The sequence below is a fragment of the Littorina saxatilis genome, linkage group LG6 (genome assembly GCF_037325665.1).
Source record: "Littorina saxatilis isolate snail1 linkage group LG6, US_GU_Lsax_2.0, whole genome shotgun sequence".
In the NCBI taxonomy this organism is placed as follows: domain Eukaryota; kingdom Metazoa; phylum Mollusca; class Gastropoda; order Littorinimorpha; family Littorinidae; genus Littorina; species Littorina saxatilis.
In genome coordinates, this window is record NC_090250.1 from 27,008,067 (window position 1) to 27,027,786 (window position 19,720).

Consider the following 19,720-nt stretch of genomic DNA (forward strand, 5'->3'; position numbering starts at 1 on the left):
GTCAAGTAATCTTCGACGAAGCCCGGACTTCGGTATTGCATTTCAGCTTGGTGGCTTAAAAATTAATTAATGACTTTGGTCATTAAAAATCGGAAAATTGTAAAAAAAAAAAAAAATTTATAAAACGATCCAAATTTACGTTCATCTTATTCTCCATCATTTTCTGATTCCAAAAACATATAAATATGTTATATTTGGATTAAAACCAAGCTCTGAAAATTAAATATATAAAAATTATTATCAAAATTAAATTGTCGAAATCAATTTAAAAACACTTTCATCTTATTCCTTGTCGGTTCCTGATTCCAAAAACATATAGATATGATATGTTTGGATTAAAAACACGCTCAGAAAGTTAAAACAAAGAGAGGTACAGAAAAGCGTGCTATCCTTCTTAGCGCAACTACTACCCCGCTCTTCTTGTCAATTTCACTGCCTTTGCCATGAGCGGTGGACTGACGATGCTACGAGTATATATACGGTCTTGCTGAAAAATGGCATTGCGTTCAGTTTCATTCTGTGAGTTCGACAGCTACTTGACTAAATATTGTATTTTCGCCTTACGCGACTTGTTTTTAGTACTGGCAGAGTTGTCGGTCGCGGATTTCGTGTCGTTTCGACCCGCCAACAGCTTCGTTTTCTTCCGGATTGTGAATATAAGTTTTACACATTTTTATGGTTTCAACCTGTCAATAAAAGTCGGGTTCTTGTGGACCAAATCAACAATCTTTTCTTGATTCTATTCAGAAAACTCTTAACCGCGTTTTTGCACGCGGCTCAGCGCATTCTTTGTGGCCAGGCAACGATGATGATAATTGTTGTTTAACGCCCCCACGGTTAAACCATTAGGGGCATGTTCCCGTGGCCAGGCAACCCGACAGTTGCCCTTTAAGTTTCTCAGTCGTGGACCAAGTTTCTCAGTCATTCGGTCAATGCGCATTTCTACAATTCTGACGCCACTTGCGTCGAAACCATCTGTTCACTTTACTCTTCAACTGACTTGATATATTAATCACTAGAGGAATACCCGGCTTCGCCGGGGTGAATCGCGAGACAGAGACAGACAGCGTGGCGGTTCACCACAATCACCTTTGAAGGCGAAGTCCTCTCAAACGGGATTGAGAATTTTAGAGCTTATTTCTAAGCCCTATATTAACTGTTATGGCTTACATGGTCCAAATAATGCTCAATATATGGCAAACTAAAGGCAATGTTATATTTTTTCTTGTTTAAACTGAAAAGGTACACCCTGAGAAGTGTGTAAATAGTATTATCAAAGTTTTCTGGGAAGATTTTACTTTTGGTGATAATGTCACAAACAGAGGACGAGATTCTGAGACGCACCCATATATATATAGATTACTAGAGGAATACCCGGCTTTGACGGGGTGAATCGCGAGGCAGAGACAGAGACAGACAGCGTGGCGGTTCACCACAATCACCTTTGAAGGCGAAGTCCTGTCAAACGGGATTGAGAATTTTAGAGCTTATTTCTAAGCCCTTTTTACATTTAGTCAAGTTTTGACTAAATGTTTTAACGTAGAGGGGGGAATCGAGACGAGGGTCGTGGTGTATGTGCGTGCGTGCGTGTGTGTGTGTGTGTGTGTGTGTGTGTGTCTGTGCGTGTGTGTGTGTGTGTAGAGCGATTCAGACTAAACTACTTGACCGATCTTTATGAAATTTGACATGAGAGTTCCTGGGTATGAAATCCCCAGACGTTTTTTTCATTTTTTTGATAAATGTCTTTTATGACGTCATATCCGGCTTTTCGTGAAAGTTGAGGCAGCACTGTCACGCCCTCATTTTTCAACCAAATTGGTTGAAATTTTGGTCAAGTAATGTTCGACGAAGCCCGGACTTCGGTATTGCATTTCAGCTTGGTGGCTTAAAAATTAATTAATGACTTTGGTCATTAAATATCTGAAAATTGTAAAAGAATTATTTTTTTTATAAAACGATCCAAATTTACGTTCATTTTATTCTTCATCATTTCCTGATTCCAAAAACATATAAATATGTTATATTTGGATTAAAAACAAGCTCTGAAAATTAAATATATAAAAATCATTATCAAAATTAAATTTTTGAAATCAATTCAAAAACACTTTCATCTTATTCCTTGTCGGCTCCTGATTCCAAAAACATATAGATATGATATGTTTGGATTAAAAACACGCTCAGAAAGTTAAAACAAAGAGAGGTACAGAAGAGCGTGCTATCCTTCTCAGCGCAACTACTCCCCCGCTCTTCTTGTCAATTTCACTGCCTTTGCTGTGAGCGGTGGACTGTCGACGATGCTACGAGTATACGGTCTTGCTGCGTTGCATTGCGTTCAGTTTCATTCTGTGAGTTCGACAGCTACTTGACTAAATGTTGTATTTTCGCCTTACGCGACTTGTTTACTGTTATGGCTTCTCAAATGCCAGAACATACAGACAGACAAAAGCCGCCAGACCCCATCACAAACAGAACTCTACAATCCACAGGTGTTGCCTCCACACACACACACACACACACACACACACACACACACACACACACACACACACACACACACACACACACACACACACAGAAGCCGTATAATTATATCTATCTATATATATAAATATATAGAGATAGATGACAGTGGATTTTTCGATAAATAGATTCGACCTTTGCACTTTTACAGTGAGGACAACTTACGGGTACATGCAAGGAAAGCCCACAACTTCTAAGGCGAACAATTCTGCAGAGTCTGCTGTGAAGGGCGACGGTAGTCTCCCTGTCACACTCGACCCCCTTTGAATGAACTTTGTCCCCAAAGTTCCGAACCATGGGCCCGCCAAGCTTAGGTCCCTCCCAGGTGGAATGGGAACAGCACGAAAATGATTCAGTGGCCTGAACATTTCATGTCGAGTCCCATCGCTGTCGACGACGCCAAATGTAACCGAGTGCCGAAACACCACAATCACCTTTGAAGGCGAAGTCCACTCAAACGGGATGGAGAATAACTGTGATGGCTTCTCGAAGGAAGGCCTGAACATACAGACACACCAAAGCCGCCAGACCACATCACAAACAGAACTCTACAATCCACAGGTGTTGCCCACACACACACACACAAACACACACACACACACACACACACACAGAGAAGCCGTATATATATATATGTATATCTATATCTATAAATATATAGAGATAGATGACAGTGTATTTTTCGCGTGGCTATAAATTGATTCGACCTTTTCACTTTTACAGTAAGGACAACTTACGGGTGCAAGGAAAGTGTTCTGGACAGTGCAGTGACATTCTAAAAATAGTAACGTAGTAACGGGAATATGGATTGACACCACACGAAGGAAGGGAGATAAACGCTGAAAACACTGGAGAAGATAAGGAAGAGTTACTGGGAATGGATCCAGAGAAAAACCAAAATCGGTTCAGCGCTGCGCACTTAGAGCACGTGTTGAAATATAACATCGAGCAGGTTGTGTCCGGGGTGTACCTGAATATGCCCACCAAATTTGAAACAGATCCATCGAGAACCTTGGGCGTGCATCGCGGACACACACACACACACAGACACCAGTCGTATATATAGATAGATAGAAGATAGCTGCAGTTTACAAAATCTTGTCCCCAATGTCAAGAAAATAGTAATGTCTTTGATTATTAACGTGAACATGTTTTTATCCTACATTCCTGAAAGAAACCACTCATGTCAGAAATAAACCATCTGTCTTCACTGATACACAGTGTGTATATCATGTAATTGACTCGGTCGAGTCAAACACCAATCTGACAGGGAGCTTATTTTCTGCTTATGATGACAAAGTCATAGATTTGAACACCGTTCAACTCCGGAACTTTTGAGGAACGCACACAAGTATAGAACTGATGTAGGCGAAATAGAATAATACCTTATGGCTTGCTGTGTGATACCAGGTTTACACTCGTTGCTAATATCAAAAAGCTCGCTTTGGCTCGCATTTAAATATTAAACAACAACAAAAATTCGTGTAAACCTGGAATCACACAGCAAGCCATGTACGGTAGCCTACGAGACTGAGCGGTTCTGGAAGTCCTTAGAAACTCATATTATCGCACAACTCACCGTAAATTTGACCACCTCTTTTTCTCGAAGGATCCTTCCAGAGCTGCGACACACGTTAACATTCTGTAGAAATACCTTTCAAACATGTCGGCGCGAGTGTTTTTGCCGATACCGTGCCCTCAATGACCCTCGTTAACTCTCGGACAGCAGCATTAGGGCTCTCGTAACTGTTTCCTCTTAGCTTTTTTTTAAAAAATGTAAAAACAGGAAAACGCCGAAAGGGGAAAATCCAGGAAAATATAGTGAACGGAACATCAGACAGACATCCTAATCTGTAAAAATTCGATTGATTTTGAAGCTGTGTAAAACGGGACATTGCAATGGTGTAGCATTAACCATCGAGTAGCCCACCCGTGTTTGGCACCAAGGTTTAAACACCTCGGGAAGGCAATGATGCATATACTGCTCTAAGGTAACCGTAAAGCTGCTCCCCTTTTAGAATTGTTGCGATTTGTCCTTATTAAAAAAAAATGGGAGCACCTTCTTCTTGCTAGTGTTCCGAGATCACCAATAGTTGATAGGGGTGGAACCGTTTAGGAACATCAAAACGGCTGATTGATGTGTTGCCTGGGGTCACTGGATTGATAGACCCAAGTCTCCATCGCCTGTGACAACTTTCACAAAATCCTTACACTCTCCAGGGATCGCGCTAGCTTTTAAAAAAAACGCGTAAGTCATACGCAACGAAACGAAAAAAACGCGTCACGGACCAATATTTTTGCGTACTACGAAAACACGTACAGACACAAACAAAACACGCACGAAAGACTTAAAGACACTCCTTACCTAAATACGGCGAGTTTTCCTGTCGAACTCCGCGCACGCCTGTCGAATAACACCCCTGCTGTCTCCAACCTTCGGGCTTTGCGAGTTTGTTTCCCGCTCTAATACGACTAGACACACTTTCCGCCTTTTGGAAGCGCGAGATGGGAGAGCAGCTAATGTCTGTTTCATTATCCGACAAGACATTATCTGGTAATACCCTCGTTACGTTCGTTTGCGATACTTCGATGCAAAAAGAAACGGACTTTAGTTTTGACGCGCAGATTTCATGTGTGTCGTCACTTCTCGAGCCCTATAGTCAGTTTCAGGATCTGGTGATTATTAAGTCAGAGCAAAAGCGCTGCGTGAAGACAAGTAGAGTTACAATATTTTTGCGTATGGTTTACGCGGCGCGGCGAAAAAAACGCGTCAGCGACTTTTAAAATGCGTCAGATACGCAAAAATCGTGCGTAAACGCGATCCCTGCTCTCTAAAGTGACAATTGGAGAATATTTGTATGCATATTTCGAGACATACACCAGAAAGAGCACGGGCACCCACTGTCTGCAGCGGTTGTGTACCCGTCGAAGGCTTATGCCAGATCAAATCGATGGGTGCCGATCCAGTTATCTATGTGTCCTTTATACCTCCGTGTGTGTGATTTGTGCACTACCTCTCTTCAACTGTTCAACGGCAGCAACGTGTGTTGCGGTAACAGCATTCACTGAGCTGTCGCGGCCGGGTCGGGGCGGGTGTCATCTTTGAAGACGTGTCTTCCCGATTTAAATTCATCGTACCAGTTGTAAGTACTTGTTTGGAAGGAGCGTTCTTCCCCCCAAATTCCCACAATATTCAGTAGGTGTGAGAAACATAACGATCCTTTCAGAAATGTTTATACATCATTGTTGTAAACCCCCGCCCCCCCCGCCCCCCCTTTTTACATTTAGTCAAGTTTTGACTAAATGTTTTAAACATAGAGGGGGGAATCGAGACGAGGGTCGTGGTGTATGTGTGTGTGTGTGTGTGTCTGTCTGTCTGTCTGTGTGTGTGTGTAAAGCGATTCAGACTAAACTACCGGGCCGATCTTTATGAAATTTGACATGAGAGTTCCTGGGTATGATATCCCCGGACCTTTTTTTCCTTTTTTCGATAAATACCTTTGATGACGTCATATCCGGCTTTTTGTAAAAGTTGAGGCGGCACTGTCACACCCTCATTTTTCAATCAAATTGATTGAAATTTTGGCAAAGCAATCTTCGACGAAGCCCGGGGTTTGGTATTGCATTTCAGCCGTGGCTTAAAAACTAATGAGTGAGTTTGGTCAAATGTTTTTATTAAACGATCCTAAAACAATTTCATCTTATTCTTCGTCATTTTCTGATTCCAAAAACATATAGATATGTTATTTATTTGTATTAAAAACAAGCTCTGGAAATTAAAAATATAAAAATTATGATCAAAATTAAATTTCCGAAATCGTTTTAAAAACTATTTCATCTTATTTCTTGTCGGTTCCTGATTCCAAAAACATATAGATATGATATGTTTGGATTAAAAACACGCTCAGAAAGTTAAAACGAAGAGAGGTACAGTAAAGCGTGCTATGAAGCACAGCGCAATCGCTACCGCGCCAAACAGGCTCGTCACTTTCACTGCCTTTTGCACTAGCGGCGGACTACGTTCAGTTTCATTCTGTGAGTTCCACAGCTTGACTAAATGTAGTAATTTCGCCTTACGCGACTTGGTTTTTTTTAGCTCCATGCCGGAATTGCAAAGGAAACTTTGAGATACATGAACATCAATCAATCAATCAATATGAGGCTTATATCGCGCGTATTCCGTGGGTACAGTTCTAAGCGCAGGGATTTATTTATTTTTTACTTTTTTTATTTTATGCAATTTATATCGCGCACATATTCAAGGCGCAGGGATTTATTTATGCCGTGTGAGATGGAATTTTTTACACAATACATCACGCATTCACATCGGCCAGCAGATCGCAGCCATTTCGGCGCATATCCTACTTTTCACGGCCTATTATTCCAAGTCACACGGGTATTTTGGTGGACAGTTTTATCTATGCCTATACAATTTTGCCAGGAAAGACCCTTTTGTCAATCGTGGGATCTTTAACGTGCACACCCCAATGTAGTGTACACGAAGGGACCTCGGTTTTTTGTCTCATCCGAAAGACTTTGTGTCATCGCCGATGAAAGATTTCAGTATGCTTACGTCATTGCAAATGTCGTGAGGCATTGCCAGGAGCTTGTAGTCTAAGGACTTCCAGAACATCCTACGTATTCTCTTGGGCAATTAAACGCTTGCAGATTTGCCGCTGAGAAACAGCCTGTCTACCTTCGGGTTGTTAGTAAACGAGAAAGATGGTCGCGAGGAGAAAGCTGTGCCCATGATGTACATGGTCCGAGATTTCTTACTGAACGAGTTTTGTCAATTCTATTTATTTAGATGTCTATTTCACACAAAAATGGACACTACACGGTCAGTCAGTAAAATAACAATGTCGTGTGTGTGTGTGTGTGTGTGTGTGTGTGTGTGTGTGTGTGTGTGAGTTGTGTCTGTGTGTGCATGACAGTGTAATGTACGTATGTATGCATGCATGGTGACGTGTGTCTGCATATGTGTCTGGTTGGTTTTTATTTTATTTTTACCGTGCCGTGCCAAGATGAAATCCTTTTGCAAAATTGGTGAATAAATATCTTGTATCTTGTATCTTGTATCTTGTATCTTGTTCTTGTATCTTGTATCTTGTATCTTGAAAAGTCTGCTCCGCAGAAGTTCTCAACAAGTCGCGTAAGGCGAAAATACAACATTTAGTCAAGTAGCTGTCGAACTCACAGAATGAAACTGAACGCAATGCAACGCAGCAAGACCGTATACTCGTAGCATCGTCAGTCCACCGCTCATGGCAAAGGCAGTGAAATTGACAAGAAGAGCGGGGTAGTAGTTGCGCTGAGAAGGATAGCACGCTTTTCTGTACCTCTCTTCGTTTTAACTTTCTGAGCGTGTTTTTAATCCAAACATATCATATCTATATGTTTTTGGAATCAGGAACCGACAAGGAATAAGATGAAAGTGTTTTTAAATTGATTTCGAAAATTTAATTTTGATAATAATTTTTATATTTTTAATTTTCAGAGATTGTTTTTAATCCAAATATAACATATTTATATGTTTTTGGAATCAGAAAATGATGGAGAATAAGATGAACGTAAATTTGGATCGTTTTATAAAAAAAATATTTTTTTTACAATTTTCAGATTTTTAATGACCAAAGTCATTAATTAATTTTTAAGCCACCAAGCTGAAATGCAATACCGAAGTCCGGGCTTCGTCGGAGATTACTTGACCAAAATTTCAACCAATTTGGTTGAAAAATGAGAGCGTGACAGTGCCGCCTCAACTTTCACGAAAAGCCGGATATGACGTCATCAAAGACATTTATCAAAAAAATGAAAAAAACGTCTGAGGATATCATACCCAGGAACTCTCATGTCAAATTTCATAAAGATCGGTCCAGTAGTTTAGTCTGAATCGCTCTACACACACACAGAGACAGACAGACAGACACACATACACCACGACCCTCGTCTCGATTCCCCCCTCTATGTTAAAACATTTAGTCAAAACTTGACTAAATGTAACAAGTCGCGTAAGGCGAAAATACAACATTTAGTCAAGTAGCTGTCGAACTCACAGAATGAAACTGAACGCAATGCAACGCAGCAAGACCGTATACTCGTAGCATCGTCAGTCCACCGCGCACGGCAAAGGCAGTGAAATTGACAAGAAGAGCGGGGTAGTACTTGCGCTGAGAAGGATAGCACGCTTTTCTGTACCTCTCTTCGTTTTAACTTTCTGAGCGTGTTTTTAATCCAAACATATCATATCTATATGTTTTTGGAATCAGGAACCGACAAGGAATAGGATGAAGGTGTTTTTAAATTGATTTGGACAATTTAATTTTGATAATAATTTTTATATTTTTAATTTTCAGAGCTTGTTTTTAATCCAAATATAACATATTTATATGTTTTTGGAATCAGAAAATGATAAAGAATAAGATGTACGTAAATTTGGATCGTTTTATAAAAATTTTTTTTTTTTTACAATTTTCAGATTTTTAATGACCAAATTCACTCATTAGTTTTTAAGCCACCAAGCTGAAATGCAATACCAAACCCCGGGCTTCGTCGAAGATTACTTGACCAAAATTTCAACCAATTTGGTTGAAAAATGAGAGCGTGACAGTGCCGCCTCAACTTTCACGAAAAGCCGGATATGACGTCATCAAAGACGTTTATCAAAAAAATGAAAAAAACGTATGGGGATTTCATACCCAGGAACTCTCATGTCAAATTTCATAAAGATCGGTCCAGTAGTTTAGTCTGAATCGCTCTACACACACACACAGACAGACAGACAGACACACACACATACAGCACGACCCTCGTCTCGATTCCCCCCTCTATGTTAAAACATTTAGTCAAAACTTGACTAAATGTAAAAACAGGTTCATGACATGAGAAAGTTGATTCAACGAAGAAGTTAGGCCCATGACGTACACGGTCTAAGATTTTGCATACGCAGTGACTGACAAAATGAGACGCAGGAGAAACTTTAGACCGCTACACCGCATCGTAAAGTGTCTTACCTAATCGGCCACCCCTAGTCACTTAAAATGAACTGACTTGGATGAGTTACCAAGTGAACGACCAACCACAGAGCGAATCATGGCGAAATAGACGGAGCTACATGCATTAGTTTCGAACTTATCCAGCAGCCAAATTCTCTACAATATCATTTTAAAATTATTTACAGCATGATCTAGCTTATTTCCACGCATTCTGGAAAATAGTCTATTGCTAAATGTGAAATATAGAACTATTGCATCAAATATTCTGCTGGACAAGATTAGCAGACTTGACCTTAGCAGCATGGAAAAGATGGCGCGATTGGACTTACACACGACAGACGGAGTCCTTGATATTTTACGTTTTGTCCTCCTTGTACAGACACTACAGTACTGTCTGTCATGTATGTGTGTAGCAGAAAGTCACAACCAAGGTGTGTACATGTATTTATTCTCACAGACTTCTAACTTTAGTAGCATTATCAGTTTGTTTGAGATCGTGGAACGTTGTGTTTACAAACGTTGAAGCTCGGCCATGGTTTCGGGTCTTCAACGCGGATACATTTGATTTTTTTCGGAATTAAACGTGCTAATAAAAATACAGTACTTGACGCGGGTGTCCCGATCTGTTAGGCATCTTATTACTTTACTCACATTATCGATAAAAGGACTTATTGGTTTTCGATTTGGTCAAGCGACATCGTGTGTCAAACACAGAGGCTTCCGTTTTTGGTCAAAACCGTTGTCAATGATCATCATGCAACACAACATTTTCCTGGTTGTGTTATGTTAAATAAAGTAACTCAGTGGTTCAGATATTTTGAGCTGGGGATGATGGTTTTGTTTGATTAAGCTAAGATTAGCAGACGGCTGACGGTACTTTCTGGGTTCCGTTCTGTACTATCACGGTAGAGCGACTTCCTGGCATTATTATTGCATCAACACAGACACATTGCTCATCGTGATAGCAGTTAACATTTTACGCAGTGTGTTTGTGATTAATGCGGATTCGTATACTGTGATGTTGTCCCGTTTTTCAGCTTATCACTATCAGATTCGGACTTGTTAGTTCCTCCCTCCCCTTCCCCACTGTTTAACTTGAGTAAACTACACTTTCACTTCCAAGAGAACCTACTGGCCCAGTGACTAAATTGTCGCCTGTGTTTGAAGAGCTGTAGTGAATCAAAATGGTGCAAAATTATGTGTGTTTGCACTAAATAGTAAATTCAGTGACTAATGAATGACAGGTTGCTAACAATAACATTAATTAACAAATCAGAATTATAATGAATTAGGTCAGATTTGATGTGGAAACACAGTAAAAACAGTTTATCACTTTCATTGTTAAACAGAACTGAGAACCAGACTCTTGCAAGCTTGTTATTGTGTTTCCAATGATCGAATACATCATTCTGTGAATATTAACAGCTATTGTGTTTTCAGCGTAGCAATAGGGCCCGATATTTAGACGAGACAAGTATAATGTCGAAGACCAGTCGCATTATACTTGTTCGAGTCTAAATATCAGACCCTATTGCTACGATGAAAACACAATAGCGTTTATATAGCTATTCTGACATTAAATTCTGTGTTAAAATCATATTTTTGTCAGCAACAAGTACCAGAATGGTCCATGTCGTTGATTGCAGACGACGGTTCCCTTTCCGCATGGAGCCACGGAAATAACGGAACATTGAAAAACCCATGGACATGTATTACGGAGAAAACTCGAGATAACCGGATGCTTAGCATTACGTCAATATGTTAAGAATCATATGACGTCATGACGTATCATGCTTGCCTACGTAGATTGTATGTTCGAAAGTCTGACTTCTGTTGGGAATTCGCGTGGTGAAGACTGCGGTAAATCTGTAGATGATAATAGAACAAGGATTGTCTCAGAAGAAACGACTAAATGTTTCAGACCGGTAACTTCATTTCAACATTGCACTATACAATGGACGTTCTATGTGACACTGACAGGAGAGTTTGCTGATTTTGTGTTAAACATTGGAGAGATCGTCTGCTAGAATCAGAGATAGGTCGCTTCAGATTGCAGCTTCTGGACATTTGCAAGGTTTGTTGCCTGTTAAAGAACTGGATTTTACACGTAATGTATGTCATGTATAGTAAGCAACAACAAAAACACACACAAAGCAAATGGCATCGTCTGTCGACTAGCCACAGAAACAAACCTGGCGAGGTATGCGTGTACTTTATAGTAATTATACACGTGGAAGAAACCGGAACCATGCGTCTTTGTTATTGCCGATATCGTTTGGATATCGGCAAAAATGGCCAACTTCCGTAGCGTTATGCTTTGATGATCGGAAAAGGGATGTGTGAGACCATCCAATCACAGCCCCTGAATTCCCCCACGTGTCCATCAGAATAGATATATATTTATATTAATTATTTGTATGCATTAATTGCCATTGATAGGGTGTAGATCAGTTTATCTGTATAATCAAGTCACAGCAGCTCCTAGCTAGTATTGGTACATTGAGAATGGAATGTATGTTACCAATGCCACTGACATGTTTATTATTGTGTTTGTATGCATGTATGGATTTGCTTATGGACAAGGTTGACCCTGTGAAACGGGTCCATGGGTAGCCCCATGAAAGTTGCAATAACAGATCACTGATAATTGACTATGGTACATGAATTAGCCATGTATTCATCCTGTGTTTAAACTAAATATTATTCCAGGGAAGATTTATTTTTCATTTATAATAGATTAGATATATTTTACTTTACATTCTTATAATTAGATTATTAATATATTTTACTTTACATTTTCACCTTTATTACATGTACCGGTAGCTGTATTTTGTCCAGTGTTGTTCCCACACACAGGGGACAATATGTCAGTTGCACCTGCATGGCTTCTAAATATATGTCGGTCAGAATGTCCTGACCGCAAAAATGTTGTGTCAGAAGACATCTTATGTGTCAATGCTATCACAGTATCAGACATTCGACTGGCCTAGGGGCAGAACCGTGCGTCAAATCAAAAGGTATGCATATATATGATCGAAGACCGAGGCATGGGAATAACTGACTGTATTAGTGTAAATTGTTTCCCTCCTTTTGGGGAAAGGGGGTGGGGACTAGGAGGTAAAATAGAAGGGTAATTGCATTTAAAGTTACAATTACTTTTGTGTGTAGTTTTAAATTAAATTTGCTGTTCACTGAATTTGCCATGTTTTCTATTTTTTGCAGCATTCATTCAGACAGACAAACACCTCACATACATCGATGGAGACCTGAGTGGTGTCCCACTTGAAGTAAGTGTGGATTTATTTAAGCACTGAGACCTGTACACAACTACATGAGTACAGATTCAGATTAGTCAGAATATTTCTATTTCTATTTTCAGTCATACGATGATTAAAGCAAGCATGTTATATTTGAAAAGTTTGACAATTACACACAATTTTATTTCATGTTTGATTTAAGTTCTGATGATGTGAACTTTTTTAAGAGGAACATTTGTCAAAAAGACTCACACACACTAAACACAGTAAGCCCCTGACTACAAAGTACAAACAAACTGATGGAAGGTTACTAGATTTGCTGGTACATTGTATTGGTAAGGCCAAAAAAAAAAAATAGTCAGTTTACGGTAACCTGACCGACCCTATTTTTTTCGCGCGACCCTAGACTTTTTTTTGGCATTTGGGGGAAAAAAAATCATGGTTTTTTTTGCAAAATAACTTAAAAATATGTTTTTTTGGAGAAACAAAAATCCCAACCTACCTACCCTATTTTTTGGGCCTATGTTACCGTAAACAGACTTTTTTTGCCTAATAAGAATAAGAGAGCATTGTGGAGTTATTGCTACCAATACCAGCCATCGGTTGTACATGTTGGTGTGCATGTATGTTTACATGTGTCTGGGGAAAAAGCAACAAAAGATAGACAGTTTTAAAACTTTTATGTTTTGTTTTCAGATAAACCCAGGACATACAGTTTTTTCAGCCGAACCACTGTGAGTATACAGAAACATATGGCCGTTTCTTTTTCTGAGGACCTGTGCTTATGTCCGTACATGTATTTTAGTTGAACAGGCCAGGGTTGTCTTGTCTATGTGGTGCTGTCTACCATGCTTATCGTATTCCCTTGGCACTTTCAGATTTAACACTGTATTAAATTACATATTCTTACTCCGAATCACATATCATTGACACAGTCTGAGATGCTAAGGTCTGAAAACGCTTACCCGTCTAACATTTTTAAAAGGAAGCAACCCCATCACCAAAAGAGCTAAAAATAGTTATGGTAATGAGCACATACTCTGTGAGTTACCTCCCATTGGTATACTGTACTACGTCACTTCCTCTATCACCACGTGGCTACAATCATACGACTTTTTCAGCTTCTTGAGAGAAGGTTGTCTGATTTTGGCGCTCCCGTGGCTGACTCTTGTGTTGGTTGACACCTGCTGGCCACGTTACCTGTCTACTTTGCTTGCTGGCTTCTGTAGTTGGTGAGCTTGTTCCTTTTTGTCGTTTTATTGACAGGAATTTTTTGCCTTGTAGTTGCTGAATTTCTGTCCATTTTGGACTTGTGTTTTTCAGTAACTTTTGTGGTTTGACGCCATTTTTGTTGTTGGTCAGCATGGCTGACTCGGATAAAAAGCGGGGTAAAGCTGACGTAAAGGGCAAGGTAAAGCCTAAGTCGTCTTCTTCTTCCAAACCACCAGTGATGGTTGTTGTTTCTGATGAAGCTCGCAACACGCTTATGACTGTGCCTATTTCTGCTCCTAGCGCACTTGCGTCTGGTTCTCAGCCGGACACTTCTTTTGTTTCTGCCTCTCCCTCTGTGTTGGCATCGGAGCAGGGTGCTCTGGTGTCTTCTCTTCTGAAATCTTTGGTTCCAGAGATTCGTAGCATGGTTAAAGAGGAGATGCAGCGTTCCCCGCCATCCACCAGCGTCGTGCTTCCTCCGTCCGTGGGGGATGTGCGGTCCTTGGCTTCTTTGTCGGCGCCTTCGGCTTCCGGTTCCAGGGAGCAGTTTCCTGTCTTTTCGGTTTCTGCCGCCGTGGGCGGCACTGCTGGTAAGTTGAACTGGTCCAACAGCCCTCGTGAGGCGACCGGACACTCCCTTTTGGGAGACAGTTCTCTGGGGCACTTTCACAACTTGTATTCGCCTGTTTTGTCTCCCCCGATGTTCCCCCCCGTGGGCTCGGGCGTTTCAGAACAGGAGCGGCAGCCGTTCTCGACTGCTGCGCTTCCGGTTCCCACCAGAAGCATAGGTCCCCCACCACACGTACACCCCGTGGTTGGTGCTGGGGTTGACCGGAGACTGTCCTCCGGGCTTTATGGCTTCCGGCCTCAGTCTACGCAGCCCTCGTTTCCGCATTGTGCGACTTTGTCGGTTGCATTTCCGGCTTCGGACGGATACGCTGTTCCTCTTCCTGGCACTTCCGGACGGATGCCGGTGAGTGAACAACAGCGACCGGCTTCCGGGCATGCAGTGCCTCAGCCGGGGCAGTCGTTGCTTCACCCTATGGGTGGGGTGATTTCCGCCTATCCAGTTACGGTGGCTTCGGATGGTCACTCGACTTACCCTTTCTCTCATGTCAGTCAAGGGATGAGTCAAGATGATTTCCGGGTACACGGGTTTCTGGTTTCCGGTTATCCCACACACCCTTGCGCCACCGGCGACTGTGACTTCGGTCAGTGTCCTTTGCTCGACTACTCGGACGTTCAGTCTGTTGCTAGTGAGGAGACACGGTCGGGATTCCCGTCTAAGCTCAAGGCTGGACTTGAAGCTGCGGCGGAGGTGACATCCAGTTATTTTCCGGAGGGTGCATCAGCTTTGTCTGCTTCCGGTTCGGTTGCCCCTTCAGCTATGTCTGACTTTTGTTCCGCGAAGGAGGATGATTCCTTCTTTCGGTTCAAAGAGTCTCCTTCGGTGGCTTACCACCTTGCGCATGTTTTGGCTAAGCCATCACAATCTGGAAGTGGTTTGCCCGCTGTCCCTGTTCCTCTTCTGGTTCCTTTTGGTCCAGTTCCGGAACAGGCTCAGCCTTGGCTGGCTTCGGAGTCTCAAGCTTCTATCTTTGTTCCTTCGGGTCATAGGAAGCTCAACTTGAACAGACCCAGCCGGAACTTGCTGTCGTCCTTTGCTCTTCCGCGCACAACCTTACAGGTGTCACAGGAATTGCTTCCTCTGTTGGCCAAACCGGTGAAGCGTGATTCGGGTGTGACGGTGACAGAACACACCCTTCTCGCGTCAGAAGAGATAGGACGTCAGCTCCTGGAACTAGCATCCATTTCTAAGACGATCATCAGGACGCTTTCACGGTCACTGACCGAGAGTCTTGATCCGTTCACACTCAGTGAGGATCAGAATGCCGATGATGTCTCTACTCTTCTTGCAGCCCTGGCTAGGGTGAATGAAGAGCAGATGCGACTATCCTCCCTGCACTATACTCACGCAGTCGTGTGCAGGAGGGAGAGACACGTTGAGAGTGTCTCCGGTCGCAGAGGGGTCTCTCTTTGGTCATATGGCGCTTGACGCTCGACACAAGGAGATCCAGTCAAATAAGGACCAACAGTTCTCTGACTTTACTCTGCAGGGGATCAGACGGACTAAGCCTTCTCAGCAAAAGCAGGCTCAGTCCTCGGCTCATCCCAAACCTGCATCCTAACGGCCAGCTCAGCAGGTTTCTCGTGGTTCGAAGAAAAGAACTGCTTTCGGGAAGGGGGCGGGGCGGCTCTAGCAGCAACCCCCACCCCCAATGAAGTGCTCCCGGTCTCACCCCCCTTCCGCCCTCCACCTTGGTGATGGCGGGAGGCCCCTCCCGGGCACTTTCGCATTAGATGGTCTCTGTAGACAGCCAATGGATTGTGGGAGTGGTGAGGTCGGGCTTCCGAGGCTAGATCTCGCTCTCCCACTCCTAAGTGGGATCTTTTCCTTGTGTTTGAATTCTTGCGTTCAGCCGAATTCGAACCTTTGAGCGACGCTAGCCTTTCCAATCTGACACGGAAAACTCTTTTTCTGTTACTGTTAGCAACAGCTCGTAGAGGTAGTGAAATTCACGCCCTCTTTGGAATTCCAGAGGATATCTCGTATGAGTCAGATGGCTCAGTCGCTTTGCGATTTCGCCCAGAGTTTCTGGCAAAGAATCAAGCTCCGGAACAAGCCTCTCCTCTGATTCTGGTTAAGCCCCTTACCAACGTTTTGGCTCCTGCGGATCCGGACTTGGTTAATTGCCCAGTTCGTGCCCTTGGTTTTTACCTTGCTCGCACTCAGCCGGTCAGGTCTAGCTCACAGAAGCTTTTATTCATCTCGCTCAACACAGCAAGAGAAAAAGACATCTCTAAGGTAACGTTGGCCCGGTGGGTGTCTTCCCTCATTTGACAGGCTTATGGGTGGAGCCACTTGAACAAAGGGGGGGGGGGGGGGGGGGGGCGCAGCCTGCCTTTCCCCTGGACTCGGCCCGAGCCCATGAGACAAGGGCTTGGGCATCATCTTTAGCCGTCTTGCGCTCTAAGAGGCTAGATGAGGTGCTGTCCACAGCATTTTGGCGCTCTGAAGATGTTTTTATAAACTATTATCTTCGGGACGTCTCGGCTGTCCGTCAGGATGGCTCTCGCGGGCTTCCTTCTTTGATTGCAGCTGGCCAGTTTCTGGCAAGGATTTGAGAGTGAGTTTGACATTTTTTCTTTCCCACCGCCTTGTTGAAGCTATCTGCTATATGTGATTCGGAGTAAGAATATGTAATTTAATCGAAAATTTTAAAAGTAAATTTTCATTTGACTAATATACTTACCCGAATCACATAGTGTATGCCCTCCCACCTGCCCCGCGTATGGTTTTTTGAGTCACTTGAGAAAAAGTGACTCTATGTAATCGGTCAGTGTTAGTCTGTCCGGCCGGCCGTCCGTAGACACCACCTTAACGTTGGACTTTTCTCGGAAACTATCAAAGCGATCGGGCTCATATTTTGTTTAGTCGTGACCTCCAATGACCTCTACACTTTAACGATGGTTTTGTTGACCTTTGACCTTTTTCAAGGTCACAGGTCAGCGTCAAAGGAAAAATTAGACATTTTATATCTTTGACAAACTTTTCTCGGAAACTATCAAAGCGATCGGGCTCATATTTTGTTTAGTCGTGACCTCCAATGACCTCTACACTTTAACGATGGTTTCGTTGACCTTTGACCTTTTTCAAGGTCACAGGTCAGCGTCAAAGGAAAAATTAGACATTTTATATCTTTGACAAAGTTCATCGGATGTGATTGAAACTTTGTAGGATTATTCTTTACATCAAAGTATTTACATCTGTAGCCTTTTACGAACGTTATCAGAAAAACAAGGGAGATAACTAGCCTTTTCTGTTCGGCAACACACAACTTAACGTTGGGCTTTTCTCGGAAACTATAAAAGTGACCGGGCTCAAATTTTATGTGAACGTGACTCATTGTGTTGTGAATAGCAATTTCTTCCTGTCCATCTGATGCCTCATATAATATTCAGAACTGCGAAAGTGACTCGATCGAGCGTTTGCTCTTCTTGTTAGTTTCTTTAAAGCCGTATGATTGTAGCCACGTGGTGATAGAGGAAGTGACGTAGTACATACCAATGGGAGGTAACTCACAGAGTATGTGCTCATTACCATAGCTATTTTTAGGAAGGGTGAGCAGGGGAATATGATTAATCTGATGAAGGAGGTAGCAGGCAGGTGCGAACAGGTCGAATGCTTTGATTCTTAATTACATAAGTGATGGCAAACATTTTGCGTTGAAAATTTGCGACAATATATTATGCATGACTGCCAAAAACAAATTTCTTTTGTGTTGATGGGCTGAAACTCCCTCATACTCTGCACAAGTGGGTTATTGTGTGTATGGTTGCGCCCCCCCCCCCCCCCCCCCCCCCCCCTGATTTTGGCATTTAGACAGCCATACTGTGTTTTCCTTGAGAAAGTCTTGTGTTTTCAGCCCTGCTTTATTATGGGCCTCCGTGAACATCGAACATCGGTCTTTTCCTTTTCTTGTCTCTTTGTATAATTGTCAGTCTTACTCTTTGTGATAATACTGATGCATATATGTATGTTTGGTTTGACTATTTTGATTCACACTTGACATCTTAGTCCTCTTTTTATATTTCTTCTTCCTTTGTGTGCATCGCCATTGTGAATCCCAACAGGAGTATAGCATTTATTATTTATAACTTTATAACATCTTGGTTCACTGCAGCCTGAATTAATCTTGTCCCCAAGTCATTCATCCTTCAGCGCTTTTTATCCTAGCCTGCAGGGAGTTGTTTACTTCAGGCAGATATCAGGGAAAGTAGGTTTGCCCTACTTTTTGTGTGTGTGACCCAGATATGACTTTTATTTTCAACCTTTGTAATCTTTATTTTAAGATTTTTTTCAGTGACTATCTGGTAAGAGCGTAATCTATAATTTGATGATAACTAGGACTGTAGCTTGTGTTGTTTTTATGCATTCGACCACGTGTGTGTACGCTGTGATCAGAAATCTGCTTTTGGGCATACAGTTGTGTTTTAATCTTTAGTTTCATTAATTTATTTATTTATGTTTTTTAGAAATTTTGATCAATGTTGAAACTGAAATGTATACTGAAAAGTAAAACACACTTCTTCCTCCTTGATGCAGATGTTAACTTTAATCAGAAATGTTAGTTCTATTGAAGCACCTCATTCCTTTTCCATCTTGCAGCCTCCCCCCCACCCCCATGATAGTGTCATACTGCCAAGCAGTGGTCTGTAGCACACTGCTGCTGTCTGCAGGCTGTCCCTTAGCCACCCATTAGTTTTCCATTGATTTTTGAGTTTGTGCTGCCTGGCTGGGGTGGAATGCTTTGCAGGTTGTGTAGAGCAAGAGTGGCCACCGCCACCCCCTCTCCTCCCCACCCTCTGTTATGCTATGTGAGTCCTGTGGCCAGTCTACCTGTGAGTGCAACAGTTCTAAGCTAGCCATCCGTGCAGATACTTAACTTATTGCCACCCAATCTGTAGGCAAGCATGCAAGTCTGAGTGCTAAGCAACCTGTCCCGACAAGCTTGCAAGCCTTATACTGACTGCAGAGTCTGGCATTAACCAGTGTTAAATGATAGTTTTAGGTACACCGCTGCCCAGTGGCAGATATTGACCACTCACTTACCAGGGGCCCTTGTTAGTTTGAGCATGATTGGGTCAGTGTCTGCACAACTGGTGCTTGGTCAT

General features: G+C 42.3%; 1 protein-coding gene across 4 annotated transcripts in view; it reads left to right on the forward strand.

Annotated features, from left to right (window-relative positions):
* The first annotated feature begins 9,799 nt into the window (after window positions 1–9,799).
* The window catches only part of LOC138968881 (transmembrane protein 131-like), an 80,826-nt gene continuing 70,905 nt past the window's right edge, over window positions 9,800–19,720 (forward strand). For all 4 annotated transcript variants that reach the window (XM_070341550.1, XM_070341552.1, XM_070341553.1 and 1 more), the window contains exons 1-3: window positions 9,800–9,946; window positions 12,738–12,802; window positions 13,469–13,506. In XM_070341550.1, coding sequence (XP_070197651.1) covers window positions 9,817–9,946; window positions 12,738–12,802; window positions 13,469–13,506 — 233 coding nt within the window. In that variant the 5' untranslated portion in view covers window positions 9,800–9,816. The remainder of the gene's footprint in view (window positions 9,947–12,737; window positions 12,803–13,468; window positions 13,507–19,720) is intronic.